We start from the raw sequence: 14,583 nt of genomic DNA on the forward strand, positions 1-14,583 counted from the left end.
GAAATTGTAAATAGGTTTGAATAGCTCCTACTCATGATAACAATGATGGTTAGCTTTATAGCCCCCTGCTGAGTTTCTCCATTTTGATAAATACCTTTCTGGTTCCCTCTGTATTTTTTCTTCTATGTGCATGTGTCATGAAAGCTGTAACTGTCTCAATGGGACCTAGACATCTTCTGCTTCCTCAGCACGGAGTGCACAATAGGATGCTAGCCTCAGTTTTTATTAGTTATGTGGAAGGTCAGCTAGTGCTGCTGCCTGAGTGGTTGTTCCTGGCACATCGAATTAGCTGAAAGCATGTCTGCTTGATTGCCCTGGACACTTGTGGTATTCACCACCCTCTCCAATTTAAAGTATACACATTAATGGTTTAAACTACATGTGACTTAGAGCTGTAGCTCATACAGCTTGTTCGCATTTCTGTTCAACATTGGAAAAACTTGCTCTTTTCCTTGGTGCAGCATTGCTGGCATTGGTTGGAAAGAGAGGAGGAATTCTTGGGGCCAGGGGTAGGATGAGAAACTCCTCCTCTGTTTCTGTTTGAGATGTGTCGACAATAAAAAGGCTTTTGTTTGTTCTCACTCTTCCACACTTGGAAGATGAAATCCAACAGCAGTTGGTTGAGAATAATAGCTTAAAAGCAGTAGGGTTCTTTGAAATAATGAAAGCTATCTCAAGAAGGCACTAGGCAGATGTAAATTGTGGGAATGGAATCACAGAATGTTTATCATTAGGGTATCTTGGATGCTACCTATGCAGAAATATGGGAGTGAAAAAACCAAGGTGAAAACACCTTCGTGCCAGTTATTTACACTGTTTCTTGCGGCTGATTCAGCAGAAGAGCTCCACAGAGAGGTGTTCCAGTCTGCATATGGCATGTGCTCGCATAAGGCACTTGAGGGGTAGCTGTGCTTAGGGACAAAGATCCAGCTGAGTTCGCTTCCCTGTGGGAACAACTTAGTTAAGGGAAACCAGTTTCTACAGCCAAGAGCAAACTCAGAATTGAAGTGTCTGCTGCAGGGTCCTGGAATGTCTTGGAAGATCTTTGGATGTTCCTTCCTCTGAATAACTAGACACTTGTTGGTCAAGGCAACTCAGTGTGGTTCAACGGCAAGGCTGAAACTCTAACCTCTGGCATCTGAGATGCTGCTAATAGGGAAGAACTTTGAACAGTGAGCTTGTCCAAAAGGACATTGTATCTAGCCTAGCATGAATCAGGAAAGCAGAGGAGGAAGTAATACACAGGTCCTGGGAGTATCATGAATTGGAAGAGATTGATAGAATTGAGAGGTTTAGACAAGATTAAAAATAGCAGGTGAAATCATGATGCTTTCAAGTTAAGAGTGAAAACTTTCCATTGCCACTGGTAGGGTGAACATTTTGATAACTGTATTTTGAAAATAAGCTGCTGGTTTTCCTAGGCTTGTCAACTTGAGACATTTCATTGTGAAGCAAGGATCTGAATTAATTAAAATGAGAATTTAAAGTTAACTGCATAAAGCATTTGCATGGATCCTCCCTTTTCAGAATTAGATCTATCTAATTAAATTAGATTGCCTTAGGTGCCCTTTAATTTTGGTTGTGTGGGGGTTTAGTGCATTTAAACTAATGCACTTGCAGTGAACATGAAATAACTCTCCTGATTGTCACTGTGTACCCAACGTTTGCTTTGTAAGTAGTAGCGTGATATTCTGGTGGATGGAAGAACTTGGTTCCCTAGATATTACCAGTAAATAAATATTAGCTAGGATGTCTTCATTTACATAATAGTGCATGCTTTAGATGAAGAGAATATATTTATCTGCATGTTTCTGTGAGACACAAGAGAATTAGTGTGGGGAGAATATTGGTCATGTGAGGTACATCTTTAGTGCAAAATATTTATTTAAAAAAAGCTTAAGAATAAAAATGTGGTTATGGTGCTTTTGCAAACCTGTCTGTTTCTGCCATCTTTGGCAAGTGTGTTAGATTGTTTTGTGATTGCAGCTAGAGGGTTTTCAGGCACAAATAAGCACTGCAGCGATCACACACCGCCAGGGCAGAAGGAAATAATAATTTCACTTTATGTGTTCAGAATATGCCATCATATAAAAATATGCTACCTAAAAGTTAACCAAAAAGAATCACTGAAAAATTAGATATTCGAAAGTAACAACAGGGATTTTACAAAACAACTGAGCCAAGGTGACATTTCACTTCTCAGCATCCCATTCCCAGAGTGGTGTGTGCTGAAGCCAGGGCCAAGGTACCGCACAGCCATGAAAGCTGCTGCTGAGGTTTCCTAATTTCGGGAAAGTGGCTACTGGAAGATTTGCTTTCAAATCTCTGTGCTAAGCCTGGGTTCCCAATAAGGTAGCAGGAACATAGTGTTACGCTTCTGTAGCTGACTATGAAAAAATGACAGACACCTGATTCTCAAAGATGGGGAGCGGTGTTACTGCTGAGTGATGGATTTTATGTGATGCTGCTTAAGAAAGCTATCATGTTTAGAGTATCAGTGACTGGCATCTGACATGTTGTTTTTCCTTGATGTGAATCATTTTGTTATAAAATAGGATTTTTCTGCTAACTAGAAAGTGTCTCACTTAACTGTTCAAGTCCCTTGTTCTCCTCGTGACCCTAAAGCATCCCTTTGGATGTCAGTGGGAGATATTAGCACAGTAGGTGTTCTCATTATCACTTGACATTTTGCTGTTTGGTTTTCTGCCTGTTGCTATTTAATGATTTCAGTTCTTTCTTTGCCAGTCCCAGAAACCATTTAGCAAGCAACGTACTATTAGCACTACTTAACATTATTGACATAGTCACTAGGAAAAGAGTTTCATTTCCGAACAGTGCTCAGCATTCCCCCTTGCCATCTGTTCCTGCTGTGTCACTCACTGTCGCCTTTCCCAGTTAACCCTTTGTGCTGGCCTCCTCACCCAGTGCTCTTGGGGAGGGTGGCACAGGCTCTGCACAGCTTTGCCTGAACTGTAAAAATCCTCTGAGGCTAAACCAGACTGCAGGTCGCTGTAATGGCAGTGGCATGGGGGCAGTTTTTGGCTGATGTAAATTGGCATCTGTTTGCTTTTTAGAGGCACAGACAGAGCAAGCACAGAAAGCACTGCAGGCTTTCTATCCTTAGCTGACTGTTCATCACAGGCACTTTGCAACTCCCATTAGTGTCGGGTCTGGATGTCTTGCAGCCTGTAATGTAATATCTTGAATAAGACTGCAGAGGGAAGATACAGTACCTTTTGGGAGAACAAAGACATCAAGACTGAGCGATGAGATTCATCTCACTGAAGTTAAACTACCAAAAAGATAGATTGCCAGTTGATATTAATCGCCCGTGCTTCCCTCTCTCCAGTGGAGAGATGAGCATATCTCCCAGGGATGATTTATGTGACTCTGATCACTGGGCAACCCTGACTGTTAGACGGCAGTAAGAGGCCAGGCTGAGAAGGATGATCAGCTTTAGATGAGCTCAGGTTGAGGCTGGACAAGTTCGTGGTAGCAAAATTCTTTGCGAGCTATTAAATCCATTGTAAGAGCATCTGGCTTATGAACTTTCTGAGCTGAGAACAGTTGGAGGCGGGGAGTTGGTAAGGGGTAGTATCAGACATGCTTGTCCTGGCGTGCTCTGGCTTTCCTAAGCATCTATTTATGGCCACCGTTGGAGCTAACACACAAGGGAGATGGACTTTCTGTCTGACACCATATGGCCATTCCTGCGCTCTTATGTGAGGCCATTTTAGCAGTGAGAAGCGGGGAATACACATTTAGTAAGAGACAGTTTCTGCAAATGGGAAATTGGCAGTAAGGTTTATTTCCAGATCTGTGGCAAAGTGCTACTGACCTACAAACAGAAAAATTGGAAGTGAATTTTACAGAAAGAGCCTGTGCCAGGTGCTGCTGAATGTCAGTGCTTTGTATCAGGTCACCGCAAGCCTTTCGGAGATTCAGATGAGCTGTTCCACCATGTGTTCCCCTCAGATGGTGCAGACAGCTTGCTTGAGCCTTACACGGTATGAGGAGATTCAGTTCTGACATCATTTGCAGCGTGGTGTGTAGCTGTGCTGCTACATGGATGCTCCCTGCGTCTGCAACAGCACCAGGTGGACTAACAGGGTAGAAGCTTGTCACTTCAAGTAACTGGCTGAGAGCACAGAATGGATGGCCCCAAAACCAGGTATCACTCACCAGAACAGTGCTCATGACCTTCCACTGTCTTGGGCACATGCACATATATGTGCACCTCTATATTTTGGATGATTTTTCAAGTTGAAAGATTTTGCAGAATTGACAATCTTAAATGCTGATACCCTTAAAATGGTTTGCTAAGGAGGCATGCACCTCAGACTGAGCATTTTGCTGCCCTTGTGGTAAACGTATGCCTGTCATTTGCTGCAAAAATCTTTGACTAGTGTCTCCATAGCTGTTAATTGGTAGCATCACTGCATAAATACACTTCTGTTTGAAGTCAGAATTGCTTTTTATGGCAACTTCTACATTAAAAAAATACTGATTAAACTGAAAAATGTTTTCCTTATCAAATTCCAAGAAACAAAAAAGGCCAGTGGAATTGGATTCAAAACATTAAGCTGGGCTTGATGTGAAATAGAAGCTATTGCTCTCTTTAAAGCACACTCTGGTGTTGAAACTGGCAGCAGAAATCTTTGATGCAGGGAGAATGTATCAAATTTTACTTTTGCAATTTGCTTTTGCAATTTCCTGTTTGGTTTCTTGCAGTCTCCTTTTGTCTAACCATATTTGACCTCAAAGCTAAGTTTATGTAAGGTGGATTAGTTAGTATGACATATCCATTGTGGTCTTTCATCATTCTCTGTTTCCTTTTGAATGTGACATGATATTTTCTAGTACAGATTAAATTCATTCGGCAGTCAGCTTTGAAAGGGTCCGTGTTTCATAGCTCTCTAAAATGTTGTGGATAGTGAGCAAAAGAAGTTTTTTATTTCCTTTACCCTCGAGCTTCTCAGATTCTTTGCTCCAATTTGTAGATTGCAGCCACCACTGTGGAGAGGAGAGGTGTTGTATCCTCAAGTCCTGTGCTGTTCAGCACCCTCCATAGCACAGCTGCACACAGCCTGGAGGGGTGCGGTTTGGTACCAAAGGGAGAGGTTACAGGGAGAGTCAAAATGTGATGCGGGAGTTGAAGGACAGGGTGTTAAAAGAGATTAATTTTTCAGCCCAGTAAGTGCCGGGCACGGTAAGTGAAGGCTGATGGTACAGCAGCCTTCTGTGATGTGGCTGAACAAAGACAAGACTGATTCCTCTGTTATTCATAGGCCACGGTGACTTCAAAGTTACGATGGTACTACTAGTAGTGTAGTAGCAGGAAGGATTTTTATTTTGTTGTTACAGAGACAGGGTTTCAGTTGTAGGAGGAAGCCTGTTGAGAAAGGTGAAGAGTAATAATGCCAAAACCCCAAAAGCACTTACAAGTAGGGTGTAAACCAGGAGATTAAAATTGCATCCAAAGGTTGGAAGGTGACAGCAGCAGCATGGAAGGAGAAGAAAAGGTTGGTTGGTGTTGCAGCAAGAGTGTTGCTTAGCGAGAGCATTCTCAGAGTTTTTTCAGCTTTCCTTGAAGCTCTGGAGTTCTACCAGATCTGAAAGAAAAGTGTAGGTAGGATGCACTGATGTCTAGGTTTTACTTATTGCTGAAGATCAAACCAGTCATCAATGCTATGATGGAATTTTTTCCTTCTGGTCAGGCTGGCAGAGAGATTTGGACATATGGCTCTGGGCTTCCCATGTCCATCTGTCGTGTGTAGTCTTGCTCTCACCCCCCCAGTAAACCTACCTACTACAGTCCTCTGGCAATTTAGAGTACTGAAGAGACTTCGGGCATTACAACAGCCAGGAAGAGCTCATGCTCTCCCAGCAGTACATAACAGTTGCTGTTCCTGAGGTTGCTGAGCAAATCTTTGGCTTTTTACATGATATTCAGAAGTGTGTGCCCTGAGTGTTTATAGATATATGAAGATGTTCTGCAGCTTTTTCTGAAACAATGTCCTCTACTTGGGTGAGACTGGAGTTTGCACTCGGTGAGCTGGGGGAGACTTCCAGCTCTGCATTCTGGCACATACAAGGGACAAGGATGGAAGCAAAAAGCTTTTGTGTGGACCCTTTTTTAGTACTAGATGATCTTCATACTGCAGTAGGTATCCTTCTCTTGCCTTAATAAGGAACCCATACATTTGCAGAAGGATGTAATTTTACACCTCTGTATAGAGGTTAAAATAGTTGTTGACTCGTAAAGAATATGTGCTGTGATCTAGGATGAAGTATTGGAATGTGTATAAGGACAAGGTTAAACATTTCCTTTTTTCTTTAACTTTACCATATCCCTGTATTGAATAACCGCTGTCTTACTGATAACTTTTCCTGGTATCACTGAGAAATCCACTAAAAGTACCAAAGAAGTTTTGTCCTTCCCAGTAGGAGAAGCCTGGGGTGGAAGAAGTGTTGGAAATCTGCCACTTACTTCACTGCTATGGAGCCTTTCAAAATCCAGTTTGCAGTTTTCCACTGCATAGGTTTATAAATCCTGAAGCATTGCAATGGTGTGTTTTGCAAGTGAAGTTAGCTTTACAGTAAGAACTTTTGCAATTCATATGTTTTTGCATGATGTCTATGTAAATCAAGGGTTCACTGCTAAGTGATACTTAAAAGGGGAACAAATTCTTTGTATCATGTTTTTGCGGTGCTTGCCTGATGCCTTATGGCAGTATACTATTGCTTGTAGTCACCAAACAGTTGTGTTGCTGTAAACTTACATTTTGGTGTGTGAGTGCTTTGGGGATAGCTGTATCTCTTCTTTCTAAATGCATATAATTACTTAGGTTGACTTGGAGCCTGCGTGCTAGCTCTTATGTATAGCCCATGGAATATACATAGTTTTTCTGCAATAATATTGATTCTAACAGAAATGCTGGAAGGTGTGTGTCTGTGGTATTCCTGACAGACTAGTACCATGTCCATGAAATCTCAGTAGATTTGCAGGTTTGCTGTTGGGCAGTCTTTTGTAATGACTTTGAGACAAAGCAAATACAGATACTAGCTTTCATCTAATTTTTCTGTATCTTTCTTCACAGCTTCCTGTTATGGGAGGAGCCTTTATGGACTCACCCAACGAGGACTTTAGTACGGAGTACTCCTTGTTTAACTCATCAGCCAACGTCCATGCAGCTTCTTCCATGCCAAATCCACCAGAAGAGACATCTCGTTCTTCAAATGATGCCATATTGTTATGGATTGCAATAATAGCAACAATTGGAAATATTGTGGTTGTGGGAGTGGTGTATGCCTTTACCTTCTAGGATGACTATCACTCCAAACACTGGAAGAGAGGATAACTGCAACAGTATTTGTCACGTGTATGTATGTGTGTATATATACATGTATATCTATATAAATACATATAGGTAGGGACTTGTTGATTAAGTGCTGCCACAGTGATGAAAATGAAATGCAAGTTAATCATCTTGAATCTTGATGGCAGACAGCTTGAATGCAATTGCGAATTGTATGGAAGAGAGCTTTAATTGAGAACAGAGCCAATACCAGTTTTGTATAGAAATGTAATACAAAGACCACCAACGTGGGTATAGTAAATACAAAGAGAAAGTGAGATGTATATAGAAAGTGCTTATTTTCTACCGTTTAGATTTTTCTAGCAGCTCTTCCATATTTTGTCAGCTTTTTTGTGCGGTTTTTTATTGTGGTATAACGTTGTATGAGATTGTTCTGTCATGTTTGCTGGACGTCTTAGTTTTCCAGATGGACTAAATGGTCAGCATTGGCTCGATTCTGATGAAGTCCAGGTTCATCATGTGTGAGTCCTCAGCATGTGCACACACTGCTAGGCTGGGTTCAGAATCGTGAGTCTTAAAGCTGTGGCAGGCAGATGCATGCTATCCAACACTTGCCTTCCAGTATCAGCTACTGGATCTGATAATCTGTGAATTGATGCTAAACCTGCCTGCTGTTTTTAGGAGGAGGCACAGCTGGTGTGAGGTGTGGCTGGTCTGCAGACGCTCTGCACTCCGGGGGAGGAAGCGTTAAACAGAGCAGCAGCCCAAGCGCCCATTTCTGGCTGGAGGTATTGGATTGCAGGTTTGTAGATGTGTCCCTTTCAGGAAACAAAGGCCAAATACCATGCTTTTCAGCTCATTTCACTGCAGTCCAGATTTCCTGCAGAAGCCATGGACTTTCGTAAGCTGATCAGTGTATCAGAAGAATCTGGAGAAATTGCGAAGCCTAGTTAACAGTGAATGATGTCTGTGAGAAAAATAGAGTTGGAAGAAAGATTGGACACTACTGTGCTCATGAGAGAGGGACTGCAAGAGGCAGGTATGTCCTGGGATAGAAACAGCACAAGAAAGGTAGTAAGTGACAGATACACAAGGGCTTGTATTTCAGTATTAATATGTCTCTGGATTCTGATGAGGCTCCTGGAAGTGATTTTCTTGTAGCCTGCTTTAGGCAAGTGATAAACTCCAGTTAGCACTTGCATTTTTTCTGATGAGAGACAATATTTTCACTGCATTGTTCCTATGAGTGATTCCTTTACAAGAGCTGTATCTTTTCAAAAGAAGCTGTAGCCTTCCATACCTCAAAGATTACAGAATCTTGAGGGATGGGGGGGGGGGGGGGGGGGGGGGGAAATCACCTCTGTTGGAAATTTCCCTCTTCCCCTTAAAAAATAAACACAAATACATAAAAAGTCTGCACTTTGAGAATAGTAGACAAATCCTTCCTCTATGTCTGCATATACTGTATAGGTTTTCTGTCTCATACAGTTACTACCCTAATTCCAGAAAGCCTTGTCTGCAGGGACAGAGACTATTTTTGACACTTGCCTGCCACTGGACTAAGAGCTACTGAATGTGTAGAGAGGTTTGAATTTTCTTCTTTTCTCTTTAAACTAACTTTCCAGCAGAGCTGGTGGACAGTTACTTGAATCAAAGCAGCATACCCCAAATCAGTATTTATAACTGCTCAGTAGTCATTGTGTATACTTATTTTTTTCCCTCTCTATGAACTGGCCTTTAAAGCTGGGAAAGATGCAAACAGAGCTAACAGGGGGGAGAAAAGAAACAAAAGTTATTTTGAGGATGGGAAAAACAATGACAACTCACTTGAACTTACCTGCTTCTGTGTGTGTAGTTATTTCCCTGTTTGGAGGCAAAATTTTGTGAAAATGGTTGAGGACAGATGAGATCTGTGCTGGAAAAAAAGTATGAACAGCCCAATTCTGGAAGATCAGCAGGACAGAATGTAGATTGTTTAATAAAATAGCTGTAGTCTTAAGACTGATACCAAAATGATGATTTTCACTGCCCTAAAATAGCTATTCATTCCTTCACAGGCAGAGGAAAATAAAAAAGAGGGGAGCTGCATAAACTATGTACTTTTCATCTTCTTTCACTCCTCCCGATTCTCACTGAGCAGAAAGCAAGCTGTTAAGTAAGACTGGAAGGCTACAGAGAAGTTTCCAATGCAGAATTGGAAGGAATGAGCAGGACAAGGTCTGGTGTACAAACACGTAGGACCCATGGAAATATTGCTTAATGTACTGTACTGTCCCCAGCCATTTTCTGATATCCTATTGCCTTTGTAATTGTACCAATTACTCGTGGACTTTTTTTTCTTCAGTGTTTGCATAGGGTCTTTAGTTAATCCAGATCTTACAAGCACTGTTGTTGCATGAAGAGCAAAACATTTCCACCATGGTAAAAACCAGTTTGGCACTATGGTATTTGTCCAATGGCATTATTCTACTGCTTAATGAATTTGCCAATGGTGTGCTTTGTGTAAATTCCTAGAATATTAATCTTAGTGCAATTAGCGATGTTTACATCTCTCTCCCAAAGCACTGGACTAAATTTTTCACCCATGAAGAAGAGCATTAGAGCGGGAAGAGTAAAGAACCACCACTCTGCTAAAGAAACAGAGAGACGGTTTTGTGTTGCTTTTTCCAAAGAAAGTGCCCTACTTTCATGTGAAATTGATAATAATAGCAGGAGTGTTGGAAAACAATGAGTTCTGCCTCCCACATCCAGATCATTGTCATACATATTTTCACCATTAGAGGCTAAGCTGTCAAGAAGGGCCAGACAGAACTTCAATTAAAGTAATTGGCTTGACAGTGTGACATGGCAAAATGGGTGCAGGCAGCAAATGCAGGCTTTTCCTGTCTCATAGCTAAACTGCTAAACTGTGCACCTTTTCTGCTGGGAAAAAAATAGGTTTAGGATGCAGGCACACGGATATTGCGTGCGAGACACTATACAAAATATTGTCAGGTGTATTAAAGATTCCTAAATGAGAGTTTGAACCAGTTCTGCCCACTACGATCTGCTTTGATAGTGGTAACATGCACACTGTGTTTCTGGATGTTGTGTTCTGGCTTCATCCACTACAACCACTTCCATCTTCTGGGAGGTTAGTTCTGGGACGTTAGGGAAGGTTTAAAGTCAACTGTTGAAAAAGGGGACTCATCTGTCATTAAGTTCAGAGAAACTACAGAGGGGAATGGAGAAGTGGATGAATAGTGGATGTTTCATAGGTGTTGTCTGTGAAAAAAGTTACAGCTTCTTTATGCAGGTATATATTATACCCTGAACCATCAACACAGCTAGACTTGGAGTGCTGTAGCTCCTCCTTACCTTGGAGCAAGGATGTCCAATTGACAGTAGTTAGATGACTACTGTCACTCACTGAGGGGTGACTGGTAAACCCAAACACGTTCCCCAGACCTGTTCTCTGAAGCTGTTCGGTAAAAGCAGAAGAGAGCTCTGTGCTTTTGTATCAGCATGATAGCAGGGTTCAACTTGTAGAAGATCTGTGCTTTAAATGAAAGCATCTAGCACAGATACCACTTAGAAGATCCTGATTGGAGTTTGCTCTGTAACAGACAAAAAACACTTTCTATCTGCAGTGTTAGACCTCTACCTATGTTGTAAACTTCATTGTATGAACACATGAAGCCATACTCTATGTGCTCTGCAAAGTTGTTAAAGATCCATGGGAAGCAGGGAGACGAACTGGATGCCCTAACAAGTTTCTTCTAGCCATGGCCTCTAGGGATCTATGGCAACAAAAATTATCCCTTGTCCTATCACTACATGCCTTTGTAAAAAGTCCCTCTCCCATTTTCATAATATAAAGTAATTAAATGCTAATTGTTTTGCTCCAAGCAGCCAGCAGCTTGACATGGCAACTCTGCAGCCAGCACAGCAAAGACTAAGTGCTGAACAATTATGGAGGTAGGTGCAATAGGTAGGAGAACCGAGTGGGGAACAGCTATTCCTGTTATAGTTTTATCTGCAGGGCTAGGAGTCTGTGCTTGTCCACAGCATTAACATCTTCCTAAAATGCAGTGGAGGAGGAAGATGCATTTATGTGCATATTTGCAAAACCGAACAACAAATTTTGAAACTGATGCAACAGTAGCAGAGAGACTTGTCTGCTAGAAATAATGTATTTAGCCATTTGAGTGGGCAAGTAAGGTAATAGATATCTCAGAAGTAATAAGATCCCCTCTCCAAAATCCTTGTTTGCAATGGGACTTGAGGGCAGTCAGCATCCCACCCAACTGTGGAGCAGCCTGTAATAACAAGTCCCAAATCAAGAGTAAATAGAAGCAGCTAGCCATTATAGTCTTATCCTGTACATCCATTTGAAGATAAAGGGGAAAATACGCCTTTGTCTCTGGGACCAAATGAAAACAGGAGGCCTTAGTCTATTGGTTGTTATATATTTTGCCTATTATTAGAAGCTTTTGGTTTTTATTTTCAAACAATTCCAGTTGTTAATATCCTCTTCACATTTCTCTGCAGGCTGCTGAGAGTTATTAATTTCACATAGCTCTGCCCGTTTATCCAGTGTAATTTTACTGGGTTTCCTGTGGCTAATCACAGAGCAGAATCTGGAAAATTATTCTTTTTTAAAGGATGACTTCCATTATTGCAATAAATAGGCCAAAAACCAGAATCTCAGATCAAAACGCTTCTGTGCTTTTGGAGAATTCAGAGCTCTGAGAATTGGATTTCATCTAGTTAATGCACAGAAAGGAAAAGGGCAGGCAGGTCCCTGGTGATAATGTCAGACATCAGGGTTCTGACAGGCAGAGCTGGGCATTCATGAACTGCTCTGCCCCTCTGAGCTGTGCTGGCTGCCTGGATGCACCGCCTAAGCTGAGTTTAAGTGAACTAACCATCAGGTACAGCATGTCCCTCCCCATCTTACAGTTTCTAATCCTCAGGGAAACAAGTGCATTCATTCCATTTGCAGAAGAGCCAGAGATTAATATTGTTTAGGTACGCTGTTATTGGTACATTGGTCAGCCAACATAAGGTAGATATAGGGACGATATAACATGCAGTTAGCCCTTTGCTCCTGATCTGGGAACTTCCTAAATAAATTAAAGCAACCTGAGGCCTTAAAGTCTGCTACTGCCCTTAGACTGACACTAACTTTTTGTGTTTCCTCATACAGCCCCTCTTTGTGTCTTACCAACTGGAAACAGGGAAAACAAAGTCACCGCTGTGCTCTTCTCTGGGTGCGTAGGGAACTGCAAACAGCTAGGCACCAGCCATGTCCCGTTTTAGGTTTTGGTCCTTCAGGCACAAAGGAGGAAGGTGTCCAGTTCTCTACCTCGGAGACTCCAGGGGAATACGTGCCTTTGAAGAACAAAATGGCATGGCAATTTTATCTCATTCTGGCCTGTACCAGAATATTTACACCAAGGCAATATGACCAGACCTACTTTTGCAGTAACATATTTTGGGAATTAAAGCAACACAGTCAGGAACTGGAAAAGAAAGTAACCCTGCTAACACAAACCTGTCACATATGTAAACACCTCAATGACATGCCTCTGAAGGCAGGTTTGCCTGAGTGTCATAGGCAGACTTGATCTGTTGGTACTAAGGCAAATGTTCTTTCATATGAGCACAAATGGAATGGTGTTTCCATCTTTTGAGAAAGTCTTAGGAGCATCTTCCCACTCATTCTATCCTTCCTATGCAGGCTGCTAGTGAAGATATTTTTCAGTTGTAGAAAATACTCAAAAAGCTTCCCATGTTGGCAGTATACATACAAGATTTACCTTCCAAGGCTCTGCTTATTCTCCCTGCAACAGCAAAAAAATACCTAAGTTTCTTAAGCATGGAAAGTTAATGAGTCAAGTATCATCTGTACAGTAGTAGCGCCTCATTTTACTCTACAGCTTTATGCCAGTAGGTCTCAAAGGGGATCTTACTACCCAGACATTAGAAAGGCTGAGGACAGAGACAAGTTGCTTCTCAGGAATGTCTCAAAAATCACTACCCAGCCCTTTAGGCTGCATCATTCCTCCTTAAAGTACCTGGTGTGAACTTGCATTCATCCTTGTAAACCCTTTGTCATCACCACGTCTCTCTGCCTTTATTTTATTTCTCCCCTTGTCTTCTCTGTGTTCTTTTTGTTCCCTGACATCAGAGCGTGTGAGCATTTGGAAGCCAGCAATGTTCTTCAGCCCTTCTTAACCACCTCCTTGACTGACTTTCACTGACAGTAAGTGATAATTAAGGACTTAACACAGTAAGTGCAAAGATCAGCAATATAAGGTCTCTTCCTGTAGGAAGATTGTAATCATTATCTGCCTTAGCAAACCGCAAAGTGTTTCCCCCAAGCAGAAGAGTAAGGTGTGGCCATGAAGCATCGTAACTGTATTGTCAATATCCATACAACCCAAAGCTACCTTTTAGAAATTCAGATTTTACAAATACTACGCTGTTCTGCAGTCAGCATTTACTGAGCTGTTCCCAACCCCAAGTCCTTGGTTGTTTCTAGCACATCAGAATCAGTGGTAACACACTTGGGGTAAGACAAGGGGAGTAGAAGAGGGTAGTAGGAAGAACAGAAAAGCTTCACGTGATTTAGTGTAGGGCCAAGGCCATTAAACACTAGCCTAGTCAGTAAAGAAAAACAACAACAATGTGCTAAGCCATTGCAAATGTAATCATACCTGTAGTTCTCAGATGCACGGCCAAGCTGCTGTAGCCAGACCGGGCATTTCTGAATCTCACGGTGAGCAGAAGGAAGCATATGTCTTGGCCAGGACCGAGAGCGCTGGGCAGCCTCCCTCACAGCTCCCTGCTTGTTCTGGCACTGCTTTGGGAGTTTCCTGAGCTGCAGTCATTAAAGGTGGTACCGCATTTCCTCTGGAGTTCAGTCCCACTAATGAGAAAAGATTGAACTGTTTACAGATTTAGGCCTAAAACTCGTCTCAGTTGCCACCTTCACAGGGTGATCAAAGTCCCTGAGCCTGCAAGCTGCTCCATCCAGAGGGACCTTTGCCTCCACCTGGAGTCAACTGGATTAATAACACTCTTCTGCACTTCTCACGTCTGCTTCAGTGGATCAACATGCAGGACTAGCTCTGGGGTTGCTGGGGTTTTGTTTAAAATATATCTAAAGATGTCCGTAATTTCCTAATCAAAAGAAAGAAAGCATAACTGTATTTTTTTTTTTTAAATGAGAAGGTAACATAAACCAAGTCTGAATATTTTGATAGATATGCTCGAAGGG

At 41.9% G+C, this 14,583-nt stretch overlaps 1 protein-coding gene and 1 long non-coding RNA gene across 6 annotated transcripts in view; one reads left to right on the top strand and one right to left on the bottom strand.

Annotated features, from left to right (window-relative positions):
* Window positions 1-8,654, top strand: part of C7H14orf132 (chromosome 7 C14orf132 homolog) — a 37,364-nt gene extending 28,710 nt beyond the window's left edge. Inside the window, exon 2 of the mRNA XM_056346993.1 lies at window positions 7,101-8,654. Within this exon, the coding sequence (XP_056202968.1) occupies window positions 7,101-7,325 (225 nt within the window). The 3' untranslated portion in view covers window positions 7,326-8,654. The remainder of the gene's footprint in view (window positions 1-7,100) is intronic.
* A 26-nt stretch (window positions 8,655-8,680) lies between these two features.
* The window catches only part of LOC130152841 (uncharacterized), a 66,289-nt gene continuing 60,386 nt past the window's right edge, over window positions 8,681-14,583 (bottom strand). For 2 of the 5 annotated variants that reach the window (XR_008823120.1, XR_008823122.1), the window contains one exon: window positions 8,681-14,486. This is a non-coding gene — a long non-coding RNA (uncharacterized LOC130152841). The remainder of the gene's footprint in view (window positions 14,487-14,583) is intronic. The other 3 variants (XR_008823123.1, XR_008823119.1, XR_008823121.1) reach the window with 2 other exon arrangements.

Source organism: Falco biarmicus, chromosome 7, assembly GCF_023638135.1.
Source record: "Falco biarmicus isolate bFalBia1 chromosome 7, bFalBia1.pri, whole genome shotgun sequence".
Taxonomy (NCBI): Eukaryota; Metazoa; Chordata; class Aves; order Falconiformes; family Falconidae; genus Falco; species Falco biarmicus.